Source organism: Nerophis ophidion, linkage group LG18 (genome assembly GCF_033978795.1).
Source record: "Nerophis ophidion isolate RoL-2023_Sa linkage group LG18, RoL_Noph_v1.0, whole genome shotgun sequence".
NCBI classification, from domain to species: domain Eukaryota; kingdom Metazoa; phylum Chordata; class Actinopteri; order Syngnathiformes; family Syngnathidae; genus Nerophis; species Nerophis ophidion.
The window spans coordinates 36,799,150-36,820,937 of record NC_084628.1 but is presented as its reverse complement, the minus strand read 5'-3'; the positions used below and the strand labels follow the sequence as shown (position 1 = coordinate 36,820,937).

At 42.2% G+C, this 21,788-nt stretch overlaps 1 protein-coding gene across 10 annotated transcripts in view; it reads left to right on the top strand.

The window, feature by feature from the left end:
* Positions 1-21,788, top strand: part of ncam1b (neural cell adhesion molecule 1b) — a 364,821-nt gene that overhangs the window by 296,825 nt on the left and 46,208 nt on the right. For all 10 annotated transcript variants that reach the window (XM_061878066.1, XM_061878064.1, XM_061878065.1 and 7 more), the window contains 4 exons: positions 2,183-2,370; positions 7,557-7,653; positions 7,768-7,938; positions 17,112-17,240. In XM_061878066.1, the coding sequence (XP_061734050.1) occupies positions 2,183-2,370; positions 7,557-7,653; positions 7,768-7,938; positions 17,112-17,240 (585 nt within the window). The remainder of the gene's footprint in view (positions 1-2,182; positions 2,371-7,556; positions 7,654-7,767; positions 7,939-17,111; positions 17,241-21,788) is intronic.

Sequence of the window (21,788 nt, the reverse complement as noted above, 5' to 3'; positions counted from 1 at the left end):
GCCACACTCTGTGAACCCACACCAAACAAGAATAACAAACACATTTCTGGAGAACATTGGCTCTGTAACACATGATAAATGCAACATAAGAATTACCCAGAATTCAAATGCATCCATGGCTCTTGGCTATAAAAAGCGCCCCCAACCCACGGGTGCGTATAGCCAAGATTCATGGATGCACAGCATGCTGGGTAATTCTTATGTTGCGTTTATAACGTGTTACAGAGCCAATGTTCTCCAGAAATGTAGAAATTTGTTTGTTAGTCTTATTTGGTGAGGGTTCACAGAGTGTGGCGCATATTAGTAAGAGTGTTAAAGTTGTTTTATATCACAACCATTAGTGTGATCTGTATGGCTGTGGAACAAGACCCCTGGTTTACACACCTGAATAGACCTTACCGGGAAGGCTGATGAGTGTGATCCCACGATAGTTGGAACACACCCTCCGGTTCCCCTTTTTAAAGAGAGGAACCGGAGGAAGGAGAGTGTGTATAGTCAATGTTAAAATGTTTATCAAGGTTTCACACATGCCACTTTTTGTGCACCGAAATGTGATTCAATGCTCTGAACAGATCAGACAGCATGTTAAGCTTGTAATACGTGAAGACATTTCAATCTTCTGTTTCCATTGCAATTAAAAGTCAGTATTACACCATTATTGTTACAATAATTATGTGGAAGTTATCACAAAAGTTTACGTTTTCGGAAACTTCCGGCGAGCAAACAGAGGCCGTCTTTGTTGTACCAAGCCAAAGGCTTGGAAAATTCCATTGTGTACGATAGGAGGAGACGGGAGGGGTTATCTATTTTGATCCGGGACCGGGCCAAGCTCGATCCAGGACCAGTCCAAGCCCGAGGCATCTTTTTCGAAAACAATGGCTGTTTACATACCCCCCATTCCTTTAGAAACAGCTGTTATGTAAACAGGGAAAGTCCAAATAAAAAGATGTGGCGTACGATCTTTCGCCAGAGCGTGGGCGACACTATAAGACATGGGTGCCCAAACCTTTTCTGCAGGCGAGCTACTTTTCACTTGACCAAGTCGAGGGGATCCACCTCATTCTTATACAGACGTTTTTGTTAACAAGGGAAGGTGTTTAATAATAATACAAGCATGTTTAACACGTATAGATTCCTTTCTTTCATGAAGACAAGAATATAAGTTGGGGTATTACCTGATTCTGATGACTTGCATTGATTGGAGTTAACGTCCACATTTTCAAACGGATGAGAAAAAAGTGCTCCTTTCTGTCCGATACCACATGAGAGTGGTTGGTTTTTGACATCTTATTTGTCTAGCTTCCATACTCATTTTTATAAAGTGAAGTGAAATATATTTATATAGCGCTTTTTCTCTAGTGACTCAAAGCGCTTTACATAGTGAAACCCAATATCTAATTTTTACGTTTAAACCAGTGTGGGTGGCACTGGGAGCAGGTGGGTAAAGTGTCTTGCCCAAAGACACAACGGCAGGGACTAGGATGGCGGAAGCGGGGATCGAACCTGCAACCCTCAAGTTGCTGGTACGGCCGCTCTACAAACCGAGCTATACCGCTATAAATCTTACAAGAAATACAATGCCGGCAAACTGCGTGCACGCCGGTTTCTTTGAGACTCTTATTTTGTTAGCGCAGGCAGGACGAAGCAGCGCTTTTATTGTGAAGACAGGAAGTGTGCAGTCGGCCTCTAGTGTTGTGACGGCAGGTACGATGCGAGAGTCTGTTGAAATAAAAAGTGTTTCTCGCCTTCTCCTCGATCAACCAGTGTTATCTCAGAAGGTGCCGTGAATGTCAATCAAATGACGAAAGTGACGTCTTAGTGCAGATTGATGATCACAAATTTTTAGGTCTATTTTTTTAATGATCGACTGATTGACTGGTAGCTCGCGATCAACATAATGGGCACCCTTGCTGTCAGAGGTTACAAGTCGACACGTTTCTCTTCAAATTGAGCAAAATTTAATTCTGTCTCTGTTTATTTCCTTGCTTCTTGTCTTGTTTAATAAATGTCATCGATGTTTGAACCTGACAATAATAGTATATCATTAGTGCATCAATACACTCCCTTACCCCTATCTTACTAGAACACCTGGAGGCTTTTTTCTCCCGAGGCGCAGTTTCCAAGCACTGTTAAACGAGCGCTGGGTGGCAGCTTGGTAATAATTGGACGTATTTCTCCCAAGATACCCCGAAGCTCCACGGTGACGTAGCGGTGTACACCTGGGAGGGAAATGCCGTAAACATCAGCTGCGTGGTGCAGGCTCACCCCAGCGACGTCACCATCGCCTGGCTGAGAGACGGACTGATGCTGCCCAACGAGAACACCAGCAACGTTAAAATCTTCAGGTCTCCGTCAGCGAGCTACCTCCAGGTAACCATAAACAACAATGCGTGCTTTTTTCCCCCCGTCATCAACATTTTATGACCGAAGAAATTTTTTTTTATTTCTTCAGCTTTGCCGTGGGAAAGTATAGTCAATAATTCAGGAGCAGGAAACCCAGGGCAAAAAATAAAAATAGAATATATTATAAGAAGGTTTCGGTGTTCCCCACGAAACTCAGAACCGGTGGCGTTGTCACGTTGTGTAAATGGTAAATAAAAACAGAATACAATGATTTGCAAATCCTTTTCAACTTATAGTCAATTGAATGGACTGCAAAGACAAGATATTTGACGTTCAAATTGGAAAATTGATGCCTGCGACATGTTTCAAAAAAGCTGGCACAAGTGGCAAAAAAGACAGAGTGGAGGAATGCTCATCAAACACTTATTTGGAACATCCCACAGGTGAAAAGGCTAATTGGGAACATGAAATGCTCAGTCATTCACAAACAAGGATGGGGCAAATGTCACCACTTTGTCAACAAATGTGTGAGCAAATTGCTTTAGAACAACAACATTTCTCGACAAGCCATTGCAAGGAATTTCATCATCTACGGTCCGTAATATCGTCAAAAGGTTCAGAGTATCTGGAGAAATCATTGCACGTAAGCATCCATCCATCCATCCATCCATCATCTTCCACTTATTCGAGGTCCGGTCGCAGGGACAGCAGCCTAAGCAGGGAATCCCAGACTTCCCTCTCTCCAGCCACTTCGTCTAGCTCTTCCCCGGGGATCCCGAGGCGTTCCCAGGCCAGCCGGGAGACATAGTCTTCTCAACGTGTCCTGGGAAGACTATGTCTTTCGGCCGCTTGTACCCGTGATTTTATCCTTTCGGTCATGACCCAAAACTCATGACCATTGGTGAGGATGGGAACGTAGATTGACCGGTAAATTGAGAGCTTTGCCTTCCGGCTCAGCTCCTTCTTCACCACAACAGATCGGTACAAAGTCCACATTGCTGAAGACGCCGCACCGATCCGCCTGTCGATCTCACGATCCACTCTTCCCCCACTCGTGAACAAGACTCCTAGGTACTTGAACTCCTCCACTTAGGGCAGGGTCTCCTCCCCAACCCGGAGATGGCACTCCACCCTTTTCCGGGCGAGAACCATGGACTCGGACTTGGAGGTGCTGATTCTCATTCCGGTCGCTTCACACTCGGCTGCAAACCGATCCAGTGAGAGCTGAAGATCTTGGCCAGATGAAGCCATCAGGACCACGTCATACGCAAAAAGCAGAGACCTAATCCCACGACCAAAAAACCGCAACCCCTCGACGCCTTGACTGCGCCTAGAGATTCTGTCCATAAAAGTTATTTACAGAATCGGTGACAAAGGACAGCCTTGGCGGAGTCCAACCCTGACTGGAAACTGCACGTAAGGAACAAGGCTGAAAACCAACATTGAATGCCTGTGATCTTTGATCCCTCAGGTGGTACTGCATCAAAAAGTGACATCAGTGTGTAAAGGATACCACCACATGGGCTCAAGAACCCTTCAGAAAACCACTGTCAGTAACTTCAAATGGTCGCTACATCTTTAAATGCAAAGTAAAACTCTACTATGCAAAGTCAAAGTCATTTATCAACAACACCCAGAAATGTTGCCGGCTTCGCAGGGCCCGACCTGATTGAAGATGGACTGATGCAACATATTTGATGTTCTAACTGATAAATATGTTTTTGTTTTGCAAAAAATCATGTGCAGGCTAATTGGGAGCTAAGTAATTCACGAACAAGGGTGGGGTGAGGGTCACCAATTTGTAAGCAAATTGTCAAACAGTTTTGGAACAACATTTCTCAACGAGCTATTACAAGGAAATGAGGGATTTTACCATCTATGGTCCATAAAATCATCAAAAGATTCAGAGAATCAGGAGCAATCACTGCACATAAGCAATGATATTACAGACCTTTGCTCCCTCAGGCGGTACTGCATCAAAAACAGACATCAGTGTGTAAAGGATATCACCACATGGGCTGAGGAACATTTCAGAAAGCCACCGTCAGTAACTACAGTGTGTCGCTACATCTGTAAGTGCAAGTTAAAACTGTACTACGCAAAGCGAAAGCCATTTATCAACAACACCCAGAAATGCCGCCGGCTTCGCAGGGCCTGAGCTCATCGAAGATGGACTGATGCAAAGTGGAAAAGTGTTCTGTGGTCTGACGAATCTACATTTCAAATTGCTTTTGGGAACCGTTAAAGCCGTGTTCTCCGGAACAAAGAGGAAAAGAACCATCCAGATTGTTCTAGGTGCAAAGTTCAAAAGCCAGCATCTGTGATTTTATGCCCAAGGCATGGGTAACTTAAAGGCCTACTGAAATGAGATTTTCTTATTTAAACGGGGATAGCAGGTCCATTCTATGTGTCATACTTGATCATTTCGCGATATTGCCATATTTTTGCTGAAAGGATTTAGTAGAGAACATCCACGATAAAGTTCGCAACTTTTGGTCGCTAATAAAAAAGCCTTGCCTGTACCGGAAGTAGCAGACGATGTGCGCGTGACGTCACGGGTTGTAGGCCTCCTCACATCCTCACATTGTTTATAATCATAGCCACCAGCAGCAAGAGCGATTCGGACCGAGAAAGCTACGAGTTCCCCATTAATTTGAGCGAGGATGAAAGATTTGTGGATGAGGAAAGTTAGAGTGAAGCACTAAAGAAGAAAAAAAAAAAAAAGGCGACGGCAGTGTGAGCGACTTAGATGTTATTAGACACATTTATTAGGATAATTCTGGAAAATCCCTTTTCTGCTTATTGTTTTAATAGTGTTTTAGTGAGATTATTAAGTCATACCTGAAAGTCAGAGTGCTGCGGTGAACGGCAGTGTCTCAGAGAGAAGCCAATGGAGTAGCCAAGATCACAGCTGCCTTTTTGACAGCTACAGGAGGAGGTCGCATAATCCACTCAAGTCTCCGGTAAGAGCCGACTTAATATCACAATTTTCCCATCCAAAAACATGCTGGTTGACGTAGAGAAACATGTTCACTTGACCGCTCTGTGTTAAAGCTTCACAACAAACAAAGAAACACCGGCTGTGTTTCGGTGATAAAGGCAGCTGCAACCCACCGCTTTCCACCAACAGCATTCTTCTTTGATGTCTCCATTATTAATTGAACAAATTGCAAAAGCTTCAGCAACACAGACGTCCAAAATACTGTGTAATTATGCGATGAAAAGAGACAAATTTTAGCCGTAAGTGGTGCTGAGCTAATATGTCCGCTACAACCCGAGACGTCACAAACACGCGTCATCATATCATTCCGCGACGTTTTTATTTTATTTTATTTTTTTATATAGCGCTTTTCTCTAGTGACTCAAAGCGTTTTACATAGTGAAACCCAATATCTAAGTTACATTCAAACCAGTGTGGGTGGCACTGTGAGCAGGTGGGTAAAGTGTCTTGCCCAAGGACACAACGGCAGTAAGTAGGATGGCGGAAGTGGGAATCGAACCTGCAACCCTCAAGTTGCTGGCACGGCCACTCTACCAACCGAGCTATGCCGCCCCAATATCAACAATAAACTCCGCGGGAAACTTAAAATTGTAATTTCGTAAACTAAACCTATTCAATTGAATATAAGATGGCCCTGCGATGAGGTGGCGACTTGTCCAGGGTGTACCCTGCCTTCCGCCCGATTGTAGCTGAGATAGGCGCCAGCGACCCCGAAAGTAAGCGGTAGAAAATGGATGGATGGATGAAAAGGATTTGCAAATCATTGTAGTCTGTTTTTATTTACCATTTGTATTTATATTTATAATTTTTTATTATAATTTTTGTATTATTTTTGTATTATTTATTACTATTAGTAATTATTATTAGTAATTATTGATAATATTATTTATTATTGTTGTTAATATTATTATTACTTATTATTAGTAGTAGTATTATTATTATTGTATTATTTATTTTATTTACCATTTACCATATTTATTTTATTTCTATTTATTTTATTGACACAAGGTGCCAACTTCACTGGTTTTGTATTTTTTTTTTTTTTTTAAAGGTTTATTTATAAATTTCAACAATTACCAACAGTAAGACAAACAACAATATACATTATGAAAACAGTACAAAACAGCGCCAGGGGGTTGTAAGTTCAAAATAATAAAAATAGAATACAAAAAAATATATATATATATAATAAACAAATCCATTGTGAAAGTAATGCAGTTGTTGTATTGAAGTGAAAATATCAAACTTCCTGTTGATTTTTGCCAAAGTATGTTAATTATTAAAATGTAGGTCTAAGTGAGACCTACATAGTGTTTATTTTGCTCGCTAATAAAAAAGCCTTGCCTGTACCGGAAGTAGCAGACGATGTGCGCGTGATGTCACTGGTTGTAGGGACCTACATAGCCACTATCCCACTGCGTGGCGCAATGGGATAGTGGCCGTGCGCAACCCGAGGGTCCCTGGTTCAAATCCCACCTAGTACCAACCTCGTCACGTCCGTTGTGTCCTGAGCAAGACACTTCACCCTTGCTTCTGATGGGTGCTGGTTGGCGCCTTGCATGGCAGCTCCCTCCATCAGTGTGTGAATGTGTGTGTGAATGGGTAAATGTGGAAGTAGTGTCAAAGCGCTTTGAGTGCCTTGAAGGTAGAAAAGCGCTATACAAGTACAACCCATTTATTTATTTAAAATGCAAAGCCGTAGGCTTATTCAGATTCATCAAACAACTTAAATTTGGAACACAGCATCATCCTTTTCACAGCTTGTTTGTTGTTAGAGGTAGAGAGCGTTTTAATGTAAAGTTCCAGATCTTTTTTAAAGGCACAAAAGATAGGACGCGTATTGAGAAACTTACATTTATGAATATAAAACTTAGCCAATAAAATAATGAGGTTGCAAAGGTAGAATTCCTTTTCAAATTTTTGTTCATACAGTGTAAAACCAAAAATCCCATCTTTAAAGTAAAGCACAAATATTGTCATAAATATTGTCACTGGTTTTGTATTAGAGGTTACGGTTGACGCTGAATGATGTCATCGTTCAATTTGCATAACTGGCAATGACGAACACTGCATGTCTGTGAAGTTTTTTTGTTTGTGTCATAAGAAATTTGCGAAATTATTATTATTATTTTTTTTTTGGAATGTATAAAACTGAGCTTGTTTGAGGTGCAAGTTCATTCTGACACGTGTGCTTCCTCGCCTCTCACGCCAGGTAACGCCGCTGTCTGAGAACGACTTTGGGAGTTACAACTGCACTGCGTCCAATGAGATGGGCACAGAGTCCAAAGAGTTCCTCCTCATTCAGGCTGGTCAGTCAGAAGAAAAGAAAACAAATACAAATCCAATCTAGCACGATTTCCACCTATTTGTTCCTACAGGACTTCTTTCTTTTCTCACTTATTTTTTGTACTTTCCCCCCTCAGAGGTGCCGTCCTCGCCATTTGTCATCGAGGTGACCCCCTTTTCCACCACTGCACTCATTCAGTTTGAGGAGCCCGAGTCTACCGGAGGTGTTCCTGTCTTGATGTACAAAGCGGCGTGGAGGATGCAAGGCAGGGGCAGCTGGTCACAGAAGATCTACGATCTTAAAGATGGTATGAACACAAAATAACGCATGAGGGGAAATAACTAGCCGCAATGTAACCGTTAAAACGATGCGTTAAATGTGACTCAATCAATCAATCAATGTTTATTTATATAGCCCCAAATCACAAATGTCTCAAAGGACTGCACAAATCATTACGACTACAACATCCTCGGAAGAACCCACAAAAGGGCAAGGAAAACTCACACCCAGTGGGCAGGGAGAATTCACATCCAGTGGGACGCCAGTGACAATGCTGACTATGAGAAACCTTGGAGAGGACCTCAGATGTGGGCAACCCCCCCCCCCCTCTAGGGGACCGAAAGCAATGGATGTCGAGCGGGTCTAACATGATACTGTGAAAGTTCAATCCATAGTGGCTCCAACACAGCCGCGAGAGTTCAGTTCAAGCGGATCCAAGACAGCAGCGAGAGTCCCGTCCACAGGAGACCATCTCAAGCGGAGGCGGGTCAGCACTGTAGAGATGTCCCCAATCGATACAGGCGAGCGGTCCGTCATGGGTCTCTACTCCGGACAGCCAGTACTTCATCCATGGTCATCGGACCGGACCCCCTCCACAAGGGAGGGGGGGACATAGGGGAAAGAAAAGAAGCGGCAGATCAACTGGTCTAAAAAGGAGGTCTATTTAAAGGCTAGAGTATACAGATGAGTTTTAAGGTGAGACTTAAATGCTTCTACTGAGGTAGCATCTCGAACTGTTACCGGGAGGGCATTCCAGAGTACTGGAGCCCGAACGGAAAACGCTCTATAGCCCGCAGACTTTTTTTGGGCTCTAGGAATCACTAATAATCCGGAGTCTTTTGAACGCAGATTTCTTGCCGGGACATATGGTACAATAGAATCGGCAAGATAGACTATTTTGTTGTTATTCAGAAATATTAGGGATGGAACTAGCGATGTCCGATAATGGCTTTTTTGCCGATTTCCGATATTGTCCAACTCTTAATTACCGATATCAACCGATATATACAGTCGTGGAATGAACACATTATAATGCCCATTTTGTTGTGATGCATTAAACAATGTAACAAGGTTTTCCAAAATAAATCAACTCAAGTTATGGAAAAAAATGCCAACATGGCGCTGCCATATTTAGGGTCCGCAGGCCCATGGCAAAGGACCCTATTGAAACTGCTGTGTTTTATTATTATTCCGCACCTACGCGCTGTAATTTGACCCCCTTAACATGCTTCAAAACTCACCAAATTTGACACACACGTCGGTATAGCAAACTTTCCCAACATATTAAGCAACCAATCCCCCAAAATGAAAATTGCGCTCTAGCGCCCCCTAGGAAAAAATTACAGACACAACTGCATGTAACTTCTGTTAGGAATGTCATAGCGACATGAAACAAAAACTCCTATGTAGGTCTGACTTAGACCCAATTTTCATACACACACTTATTTCAGCAGGGTCCTAATTATTCATTACTTATCGTGGTAAGCAATGTCAGCTCAGATTTATCCAAGAGCCAGATGCAGTCATCAAAAGAGCCACATCGGGCTCGCGAGCCATAGGTTCCCTACCCCTGTACTAGGTACTCAAAGTGCTTTGACACTATGTCCACATTCACACATTCACACACTGATGGCGGGAGCTGCCATGCAAGGCCCTAACCACAATCAGGAGCAAGGGTGAAGTGTCTCGCTCAAGGACACAACGGACGTGACGAGGTCGATAGAAGGTGGGGTTCGAACCAGGAACCGTCAGGTTGCTGGCACGGCCACTCTCTCAACCGCGCCACTCAAAGAAGTTGAGTTTATATTAGTATATATATCAACACAGCAGCAACACAACCAATGTTTTAATACACTAAGGAGCAATAGGCTTCACTGACCCAAACGCTGACCTACGACACAAATCCGGTCCCTGGGTACCAGGCCAAAAATACAAATGTCAATCTAAGTTGTACATTGACATACAACAATTAGGGCTGTCGAACGATTCAACGAGTTTACTGCGTTGATAACATGAAATGTGGATTGTTGCTGTAACTGCTTTAAAAAATGATGCGGTAAAAGCTCGACAGAAGACCGAGACAGAAGGCAGACAGCAGGATAATTCGTTGTTATTGTCGTGGAATCATGTCAAGACACTTTCTCAAACCAATCACAGACATCTGGTTTCACAAACAAGCTCTGCGCGTCACATCCGCTAGTACCAGAATGAAAACATGTTGTTCATTACGATCATGGTCAAAGATGTTTTGATGTCCATTCATCCATCCATTTTCTACCGCTTATTCCCTTTGAGGTCACGGGTGCCTATCTCAGCTACAATCGGGCGGAAGGCTGGATACACACTGGACATGTATCCACCTCATCGCAGGGCCAACACAGTTTTGATGTCATCTGTGATATTTCTACCGACATAAATGTTAGTACTTCAGTTGAGGAATATACCGTTCAGGACACAACGGACCTGACGAGGTTGGTAGAAGGTGGGGATCGAACTAGGAACCCTGAGGTTGCTGGCACGGCCACTCCTCTGACAGCGCCACGCCGTCCCTCGTAAATGAAATACTCCATCCATCCATCCATTTTCTACCGCTTATTCCCTTTTGGGGTCACGGGGGGCGCTGGCGCCTATCTCAGCTACAATCGGGCGGAAGGCGGGGTACACCCTGGACAAGTCGCCACTTCATCGCAGGGCCAACACAGATAGACAGACAACATTCACACTCACATTCACACACTAGGGACCATTTAGTGTTGCCAATCAACCTATCCCCAGGTGCATGTCTTTGGAAGTGGGAGGAAGCCGGAGTAGTGAAGTGAAGTGAATTATATTTATATAGCGCTTTTCTCTATTGACTCAAAGCGCTTTACATAGTGAAACCCAATATCTAAGTTACATTTAAACCAGTGTGGGTGGCACTGGGAGCAGGTGGGTAAAGTGTCTTGCCCAAGGACACAACGGCAGTGACTAGGATGGCGGAAGCGGGAATCGAACCTGCAACCCCCAAGTTGCTGGCACGGCCGCTCTACCAACCGAGCTATGCCGCCCCGGAGGGAACCCACGCATTCACGGGGAGAACATGCAAACTCCACACAGAAAGATCCCGAGCCTGGATTTGAACCCAGGACTGCAGGACCTTCGTATTGTGAGACAGACGCACTAACCCCTCTGCCACCGTGAAGCCCTAATTTTAGGTAAAAAAACTTATGACTTTTTAAAACGCTGCTGTGCACACGGACCTAGAGAGAAGTACAGAGCGCCAATAAACCTTAAAGACACTGCCTATGCGTGCCAGCCCAATCACATAATATCTACGGCATTTTTGAACGTTATCTTTGACGCGGAATTATTCGTTACTTATCTGTCATCTAAGATTGATCAGAGAGCCAGATGCAGTCATCAAAAGAGCCACATCTGGCTCGGGAGCCGCAGGTTCCCTACACCTGGTCTAAGTCTAAGTGTGCATTATTCTTTTTTTTTTTTTAAACACGCCTCAAAATAACAGCTACAAAAACAATGAAGGCACACAGCTTCAGTCCAGGGTATACTAAAGTAATACAGTAAACAATAACATAGTCCTCTTTTAGTGCAAGACTGCCTGATATACTGTATAAAGCATGGGTGTATTTTCATTAGGCCCTTGAGGCATTATCAAATTAACATTAGAGCTGGCCCGCCGGTTTTATACAGCGGCGGTGTAGCTGTAACACCGCATTCACCGCTAATACTCATACTTGCTAACTCTCACCCCCAATTTTCCAAGGAGACTCCCAAATTTCAGTGCCCCATGAAAATCACCAGGGGGCAACCTTTCTCCCGATTCCCACCTGGACAACAATATTGGGGGCGTGCCTTAAAGGCACTGCCTCAAGCATCCTCTAAAACCTTTCGTCACAACCGCGCTTCCTACGTAGAAACAGCGTGCCGGCCTAGTCACATGATACATGTGGCTTTTACACACACACACACACACAAGCTAATGCAATGCAAGCTTGGTCAACAGCCATACAGGTCACACTGAGGGTGGCCGTATAAACAACTTTAAGACTGTTCCAAATATGCGCCACACTGTGAACCGACACTAAACGAGAATGACAAGCAAATTTCGGGAGAACATCCGCACTGTAACACAACATAAACGCAACACAACAAACACACAGAACCCCTTGCAGCACTACCTCTTGCTGGACGCAACAATATACAAATGTATTATTAGCCTGTGGAAAAAGTTTATTTGGATATTTACCTGAGAAGGCTGCAAATAGAAAATAGGCATTTAATTTCTATTTAAATTTGATTTGATACGCCAATGCTATTGTTAAATTATTAGTATTATTTGAAACTCGATTTTGCATGTCACTATAAAGTTATATAAGTCTCGCTTGTTCAATATTCAATGCAAAACTTGTTTGGGTCCCTATTAAAAGGTTAATTTGTTCCAACTTGGCCCTCGGCTTTGTTCAGTTTAAAATTTTGGCCCACTCTGTATTTGAGTTTGACACCCCTGGTATAAAAGGACATTATAAAATGGGCTCAATCTGCCCTGCTCTAATGTATTTGTATGTGTAAGTTCTGCAAGTTAGTGGTGAGTGCTTGAAGTGGCCTACCTGTTAGCCAGAGCTTCTGAAGTGCTGCTTTGGGACAGGCCACCTCCGTTCACTGCAAGATGTTTTCGGTGTTAGCTTTTCATCCATCTTCCGCTCGTATTCATCGTGAATCTCCTTATGATTCCTGCAGAGGTGGGAGATCAAATTGCTTGTATTAAAGGAAGACGTCTTGGTTCCTCCTCGCATAACCGACAAATTGCCAGATTTTTATCCGTCCGACACACTTTAAAACGGTGGTTCTCAAACTTTTTTTGTCATCCCCCACTTAGAACAAGGGGGAGTTTTCAAGCCCCACCTGCCCCCATCGCCACAACAGAACGCTAATGCCAAGCTTAACATTTTCAAATTTATTGCACATCAAGTAACATTCAAGTCAGGGTTTCCCACACATTCATTTATTTGTGGCGGCTCGCCACGAAAGAATTACGTATATAATATGTATATAAATATGTACATAAAGTGTTGTAATTATATTCCAACTCTGCGTTCTTCTTGGTCATTGCCGCCGCAAGAATATAATAATAAAAAAAATGTTTTTAAGTGAAATTCCCTCCCGTTCCTCGCGCCCCACCTGTCATGTCTCTATTCCCCACAGGTGGGGCCCGCCCCACACTTTGAGAAACGCTGCTTTAAAATAATCCCAAACCATAGACATGGTGTCGTTAGTCAGTCACCGAGTGACCTGGCTTGTTAGCCACGGCTCCAGCACCGGCAACAACACACCCTTGTTGTTGTTATGCTATGTTTGATGAGGTCATCAAGCGTCGCCAGTAAACCTTTCATGCTGCAGTCATTGTGTGTAGGAGAGGGGAGGGTCTGGAAGATGCAACTGCTCCGTATTTATCCCTACGTCCGTGTTTTACCGTACAGCGGCGTTTTAAAAAGTCATTAATTTTACTTTTTGAAACCAATACCAATAATTTCCGATATTACATTTTAAAGCGTTTATCGGCCGGTCGATATTATCGGACATCTCAAGATGAAACCGTACCAAATCTCGCGGTATATTATTATTGATTGATTGATTAAGATGTTTATTGACATCTTAAAGAATTTAATCTATGTAATGCTTTAAAAAGGCAAATGCATGGCATAAAAAAGCCAAAAGGCTTGTTTCTATTGTGCACCATTAAATATGCATCACATTTGATACATTTAATAATGAAAAATTATGTTGAAAAAAATGGATAAATCATGTACATATACACAGTATACATGTCAGGTGATATGAAAAACAATATATACAAAAAATGAGGGCGTATAAACACTATGTACATTATAACGGTGTTAAGGCCACGGTACGATAGTATTGTGGTATATGTTTCAACAAAAAAAATAAAATAAAATGTCATAATGTGTAGAATGAAGTAGGAGGAATGTTTACTGTAATTGAACACAAACATGTCGTCATTAGAAATGTCCGATAATATCGGACTGCCGATATCATCGGCCGATAAACGCTTTAAAATGTCATATCAGAAATGATCGGTATCGGTTTCAAAAAGTAAAACTTATGACTTTTTTAAAACGCTGCTGTGTACACGGACGTAGGGAGAAGTACAGAGCGCAGATAAACCTTAAAGGCACTGCTCTTGCGTGCCGGCTCAATCACATAATATCTACGGCTTTTCACACACACAAGTGAATGCAAGGCATACTTGGTCAACAGCCATGCAGGTCACACTGAGGGTGGCCGTATAAACAACTTTACCACTGTTACAAATATGTGCCACGCTGTAAAAAAGAATGACGAACATTTCGGGAGAACATCCGCACCGTAACACAACAGAACAAATACCCAGAATCCCATGCAGCACTAACTCTTCCGGGACACTACAATATACACCCCCCGCTTGTAACATTGTTTAATGCATCCAGCGGGGCATCACAACAAAATGAGGCATAATAATGTGTTGATTCCACGACTGTATATATCGGAATCGGTTGATAGCGGAACTGGTAATTAAGAGTGATCGGCAAAAAAGCCATTATCGGACATCTCTAGTTGTAATCATATTTATTACTACAAACAAGTTTGTTTAATAGGCCGATAATTGTGCAGGAACATCTACTGTTTCGAGCAAATGTTTAAAAGGATAACTTCCCAGATTATGCCTTTAAAGTGACAACGTAAACAAAAACGTTCTGGAAGATGTAGTTCATTACAGAGAAGCCAACACTAAAACGACAGAATAAAACTACACTCGTCAAGTTTTTGTTTGATAACGTCACACGTCACGGTAATATTGGGAAGTCTTTGAAACGAAAATACCGCGTTTTTTGTTAGACCGTTACATCCCCAGGAAATATTAGGCCACACCCTCCCTAAATACACCAATGCCTACAGCCTACTCAATACATTTCAACCAGACTAGTGTGCCGTGAGATAGTTTGGTGTGCTTTGGGAGATTATCTAATTTCACCTATCTGGGTTAAAAATATTTTTGGGAAAACCAGTAATTATAGTCTGAAAATTATGTGTTGTTGTTGAGTGTCGGTGCTGTCTAGAGCTGGGCAGAGTAACCGTGTAATACTCTTCCATATCAGTAGGTGGCAGACGGTAGTTATTTGCTTTGTAGATGTCAGAAACAGCGGGAGGCAGTGTGCAGGTAAAAAGGTGTCCAATGCTTAATAAACCAAAAATAAACAAAAGGTGAGTGGCCCTAAGAAAAGGCATTGAAGCTGAGGGAAGGCTATGTAGAAGGAAACTAAAACTGAACTGGCTACAAAGTAAACAAAAACAGAATGCTGGACGACAGCAAAGACTTACTGTGGAGCAAAGACGGCGTCCAAAAAGTACATCCGAACACGACATGACAATCAACAATGTCCCCACAAAGAAGGATAAAAACAGTGTGACACTGATTTGCAGGTGTGTCATTTGTTGTGAGTTTATGCACTGTGTTGGTTTTGTTGTTTGAACAAGGTGATGTTCATGTACAGTTCATTTTGTGCACCAGTAGAAAACATGGTAACACTTAAGTATGGGGAACATATTCACCATTAATTAGTTGCTTATTAACATGCAAATCAGTACCATATTGGTTCTTAACTAGTCATTAAGTACTTATTGATGCCTTATTCTCGGCATGGCCTTATTATAACCCTAACCTTCTAACCCTGACCCTAACCAAATAACTTTAAATTAAGTCTTTGTTACTTAGTATATCACTCAATCAATTTTATTTTTATTATCCTAAATCACAAATGTCTCAAAGGACTGTACAAACCACTACGACTACGACATCCTCGGAAGAACCCACATAAGGGCAAGGAGAATTCACACCCAGTGGGACGCCAGTGACAATGATGACAATGAGAACCTTGGAGAGGACCTCAAATGTGGGCAACACCCCCCCTCTAGTGGACCGAAAGCAATGGATGTCGAGCGGGTCTAACATGATACTGTGAAAGTTCAACCCATAGTGGCTCCAACACAGTCGCGAGAGTTCAGTTCAAAGCGGTTCCAAGACAGCAGCGAGGGTCCCGTCCACAGGAAACCATCCCAAGCGGAGGCGGATCAGCAGCGTAGAGATGTCCCCAACCGATACACAGGCAAGCGGTCCATCCTGGGTCCCGACTCTGGACAGCCAGTACTTCATCCATGGTCACCGGACCGGACACCCTCCACAAGGGAGGGGGAGACAGAGGAGAAAAAGAAAAGAAGCGGCAGATCAACTGGTCTAAAAAGGAGGTCTATTTAAAGGCTATAGTATACAAATGAGTTTTAAGGTGAGACTTAAATGCTTCTACCGAGGTAGCATCTCGAACTGTTACCGGGAGAGCATTCCAGAGTACTGGAGCCCTAACGGAAAACGCTCTATAGCCCGCAGACTTTTTTTGGGCTTTAGGAATCACTAATAAGCCGGAGTCCTTTGAACGCAGATTTCTTGCCGGGACATATGGTACAATACAATCGGCAAGATAGGATGGAGCTAGACCGTGTAGTATTTTATACGTAAGTAGTAAAACCTTAAAGTCACATCTTAAGTGCACAGGAAGCCAGTGCAGGTGAGCCAGTACAGGCGTAATGTGATCAAACTTTCTTGTTCTTGTCAAAAGTCTAGCAGCCGCATTTTGTACCAACTGTAATCTTTTAATGCTAGACATGGGGAGACCCGAAAATAATACATTACAGTAATCGAGATGATTTGTTCGCCTATTGTCCAAATAACTCTTAAATTAAGTCTCTGTTAGTTAGAATATGTTCTCCATACTAAAGTGTTACCAAAAACATATGAACTGTCTTGAATTTTAGAAAATACAATTATTTTCCATTAAAAAAGGGTTCGGTGAATGCGCATATGAAACTGGTCGGGTTCGGTACCTCCAACAAGGTTAAGAACCACTGTGCTAGAATAAACAAACCTGTGCACAATATTCAAATGTTTAGAGTTTGACCTGTAACTGTGACTGTGTAGCAAAATGTGCACCAAAGCATATCCAATATAGACCACAGAAGTGTTTTAAATGTAGATTAAAATCATCACAGGTTCCGTGTCAACCATGATCAATGACATAGTCCTAGATAAGCCATCTCATTTTTAACGTTTGCCTCAAATTGACCGTGAACCGGACCGTTGATTTTTGGCAGGTGTCGTCAGCGAGGTGACCATCACAGACCTGAAACCAGAGACCAACTACGAGGTGAAGATGTCGGCCATCAATGGCAAAGGTGAAGGTGAAAGCTGCCCTGCAGAGTCCTTCAGGACGCTGCCAGTCCGTAAGTTCTTCACTTATTTTAATACATCAGCATCTCGACTCGCTATTCTCGTCAGTAATCTACTTGATCAAGAAACATCCATTTGTCCTACTTTGTTTGACAAAGCCCACTATAGCAGAATACATCCACAACATTGCCTCAAGTTAACCAGCGCACACTTTTGAACTACAATCCACGTACAATTATTGCATTTATTAGGGCAGGGGTCGGCAACCTGAAATGTTGAAAGACCCATATTGGACCAAAAATACAAAAAACTAATCTGTCTAGAGCCGCAAAAAATGAAAAGCCGTGCTTAAGTCTTGAAATAAAGGCAACACATGACGTAAGTGTCTATATTAGCCTACTATCAAAATGACTGTGTCGCAGGCTAAAGCAAATCTTCGTTGACTGAAATTTTTTAAATTAATATTTATTCTACACATTAGAAACCATTAGTAAAATAACTCCTGGAAATGACGTGTCTTTTAATGACCAAAGGTATAAATGTGTGTGTCTAAGATCAAAGAAAAAACGCGGACTGTCTTTTTTTAATACATTGATAACAATCTTTGGCAAGCTAGGTAATGTTTGCTGTGGTCTGGAACAACATGGCACACAAACAACTATCTGAAATGTGGCCAATATTACATACGGATAATTTGTCATGAGTCATGCAAAAATTTATTATATACAAGGAGGATAAACGTAAAGGATATTAAATGAGCGCAAATATAACTACAAATGAGGCGTAATGATGCAATATGTATATCCAGATAGCCTAAATAGCATGTTAGCATTGATTAGCTTGCAGTCCTGCATTGACCAAATATGCCTGATTAAGGTTCAAGGTTCAACTTTATTGTCCCCGCGGGGAAATTTATCAACCACACACAACCAGAAAACTAACATTTAAACATCTAAACATGGGTGGCACTTTGATGTAGGCATAAAATCTACAGTATGGAGATAAAGATAAAGTACCAGGGTGCATTGCACTAGAGCTCATGGATAAAGTGCTGTGTGCTAAAGTGTTTAGTTCTAAAGTGCTATGTGCTTAAAAAAAAAAAAAGTGCTAACCTATGTATTAACATTCTATTGCACATTGTTGGTCAGCTTAATGGAGGCTGGGACAAATGATAATTTAAGGCGGTTAGATTTGCATAGTGGGACCCGGAGTCTTCTCCCTGATGGCAGGGTTCCATATTCAGGGAAGAGTGGGTGTTGTGAATTGGAAAGCATTAGCATTCGAACAGGTCAATAACATCAACAAAGCGCACCTTTGTGCATTCACACACAGTATAAAACGTTTGGTGGACAAAATGAGACAAAGAGTGGAAGATTGTACATGTAAACAAACTGTTGCGTCAGAGTCCACATTATGGTGGGTTCAAGAACCGCCAAAATCAGTAGGACAAAACAATGTTGAAAAAATATTCTCATCGGTGAAGCATTCAACTACTCAGTGGCCTAGTGGTTAGAGTGTCTGCCCTGAGATTGGTAGGTTGGGAGTTCAAACCCCTGGCCGAGTCATACCAAAGACTATAAAAAATAAATAAAAAAAGGGACCCATTGCCTCCCTGCTTGGGTTGGAATTGGGGGTTAAATCACCTTAAATGAATTCCGGGCGCTGCACTGCTGCTGCCCACTGCTCCCCTCACCTCCCAGGGGGTGAACAAGGGGATGGGTCAAATGCAGAGGACAAATTTCACCACACCTAGTGTGTGTGTGACAATCATTGGTACTTTAACTTTAACACAAATATATGAAATAGTTGTGCTTTCTCACAATTGGGAAGGTTTGTTTCATGTTTGTCGTCAAACAAAAAATATACTTAAACAAAAAAAATATTTTTCCCCCCATCTTCTTCCATTTTTAAAAATGCTCCAGGGAGCCACTGGGGCGGCACTAAAGAGCCACGGGTTGCTGACCCCTGCATTAGGGTCTCAAGCAATGACATAAGCTTTGTGAACCTGCTCATTCAAAACAAATAGGAATACATTTATTTAGCATTTAGCTCCCTCTGTTGGCAAGGGATGCACATTTCAGGTCTTCAGGACTCCAAACATGTTTATGTTCTGTTGCATCCAGGCGCTTGTTTGCCCGGACGACTGATCCCTCTGTCTTTCTCTTTGTGTCTTAAGATGACCTTTTTGGTTTTTTCTCAGGAGACACAGGTTGGTGCCGTTGTAAAAATGATAGACAAAAGTAGCTGGCACACATTAGCATCATCTCTAATTATAACTGTGGTAGACATGATGACCTGAGCATCATGTGTATGCAACCTGTAGGTGTAGTAGTCTAATTCTCACCCACCATCCCCTAGAGTTATCCACATAGAATATTAGCAGGAACCAATTTGTTTGTGAATAAATTGTCCTAATGAGCAGACTCATAAATCAAAGCAAATATTTGCACAGTTTTAAGCTGTTGACTGGGAATGTTTACGTTTGTTTGGGTTGACTCATCAGCAGTGGTTTCAGTCACTAGACATCTTCCTTTCGTCATATGTCCTATGTTGTTTGTGTTTGTCTGTTGTCTAAGGGTGTAACGGTACCTGTATTTGTTTTAAACAGTTTCGGTACGAGGGGTTCGGTTCCACACAAAAAGACAAATCCTGTTTCCATATGAGCTGTGAAATTGTGTTAGATGTAAATATAAACAGAATACAATGATTTGCAAATCCTTTTCAACCCATATTCAGTTGAATATGCTACAAAGACAACATATTTGATGTTCAAACTGATAAACTTTAGAATTTGATGCCAGCAACACGTGAAAAAGAAGTTGGGAAAGGTGGCAATAAATACTGATAAAGTTGAGGAATGCTCATCAAACACTTATTTGGAGCATCCCACAGGTGTGCAGGCTAATTGGGAACAGGTGGGTGCCATAATTGGGTATAAAAACAGCTTCCCAAAAAATGCTCAGTGCTTCACAAGAAAGGATGGGGGGAGGTACACCCCTTTGTCCACAACTGCGTGAGCAAATAGTCAAACAGTTTAAGAACAACGTTTCTGAAAGTGCAATTGCAAGAAATTTAGGGATTTCAACATCTACGGTCCTTAATACCATCAAAAGGTTCAGAGAATCTGGAGAAATCACTCCACGTAAGCGGCTTGGCCGGAAACCAACATTGACTGACCGTGACCTTTGATCACTCAGACGGCACTGTATCAAAAATCAACATCAATCTCAAAAGGATATCACCGCATGGGCTCAGGAACACTTCATAAAACCACTGTCACTAAATACAGTTGGTCGCTACATCTGTAGGTGCAAGTTAAAGCTCTACTATGCAAAGCGAAAGCCATTTATCAACAACATCCAGAAACGCCGCCTGGTTCTCTGGGCTGATGCAAAGTAGAAAAGTGTTCTGTGGTCTGACGAGTCCACATTTCAAATTATTTTTGGAAATATTCGACATGGTGTCATCCGGACCAAAGGGCAAGCGAACTATCCAGACTGTTATCCACGCAAAGTTCAAAAGCCAGCATCTGTGATGGTATGCGGGTGCATTAGTGCCCAAGGCATGGGTAACTTACACATCTGTGAAGACACCATCAATGCTTAAAGGTACATACAACAACATATGCTGCCATGTAAGCGCCGTAGTTTTCATGGACGCCCCTGCTTATTTCAGCAAGACAATGCCAAGCCACATTCAGCACGTGTTACAACAGCGTGGCTTCATAAAAAAAGAGTGCGGGTACTTTCCTGACCCGCCTGCAGTCCAGACCTGTCTCCCGTCGAAAATGTGTGGCGCATTATGAAGCGTAAAATACGACAGCGGAGACGCCGGACTGTTGAACGACTGAAGCTCTACATAAAACAAGAATGGGAAAGAATTCCACTTTCAAAGCTTCACAAATTAGTTTCCTCAGTTCCCAAACCTTTATTGGGTGTTGTTAAAAGAAAAGGTGAACATGCCCTTTCCCAAATACTTTGGCAGGTGTGGCAGCCATGAAATTCTAAGTTAATTATTTGCAAAAAAAAAAAGTTTATGAGTTTGAACATCAAATATGTTGTCTTTGTAGCATATTCAACTGAATATGCATTGAAAAGGATTTGCAAATCATTGTATTCTGTTTATATTTACATCTAACACAATTTCACAGCTCATATGGAAACGAGGTTTGTACAACATGCAAAAGCCAGGGCTGGAAGAACGTCCTGCCTCGTTAAGATCTCCGGTTTTGGAACATTACGGCTTTGCGGTGCGATACAACAATGGATAACATCGCTTCAACGAAGAGAAAGACGAGCTTCGTGCAAAGACCGCATTTAAGCAGCCTCTCCTCGGCAAGTCAGGCAGGGCTAAAGTAATAACAAATGTTTTATAGCGGCAGATTTAAGACCACATTGCATTAAAAATTAGATTTTGACCCACTTCTATGGTGGAAGAACAATGAGCCCAGGTATCCTCTTACTGCCAAGTCAGCCTGGCAGTACACTGCAAAAAGTTAGTGTTCAAGAACAAGGAAAAAAAAGAATGAGGGGCGTTTTATATATATATATATATATATATATATATATATATATATATATATATATATATATATATATATA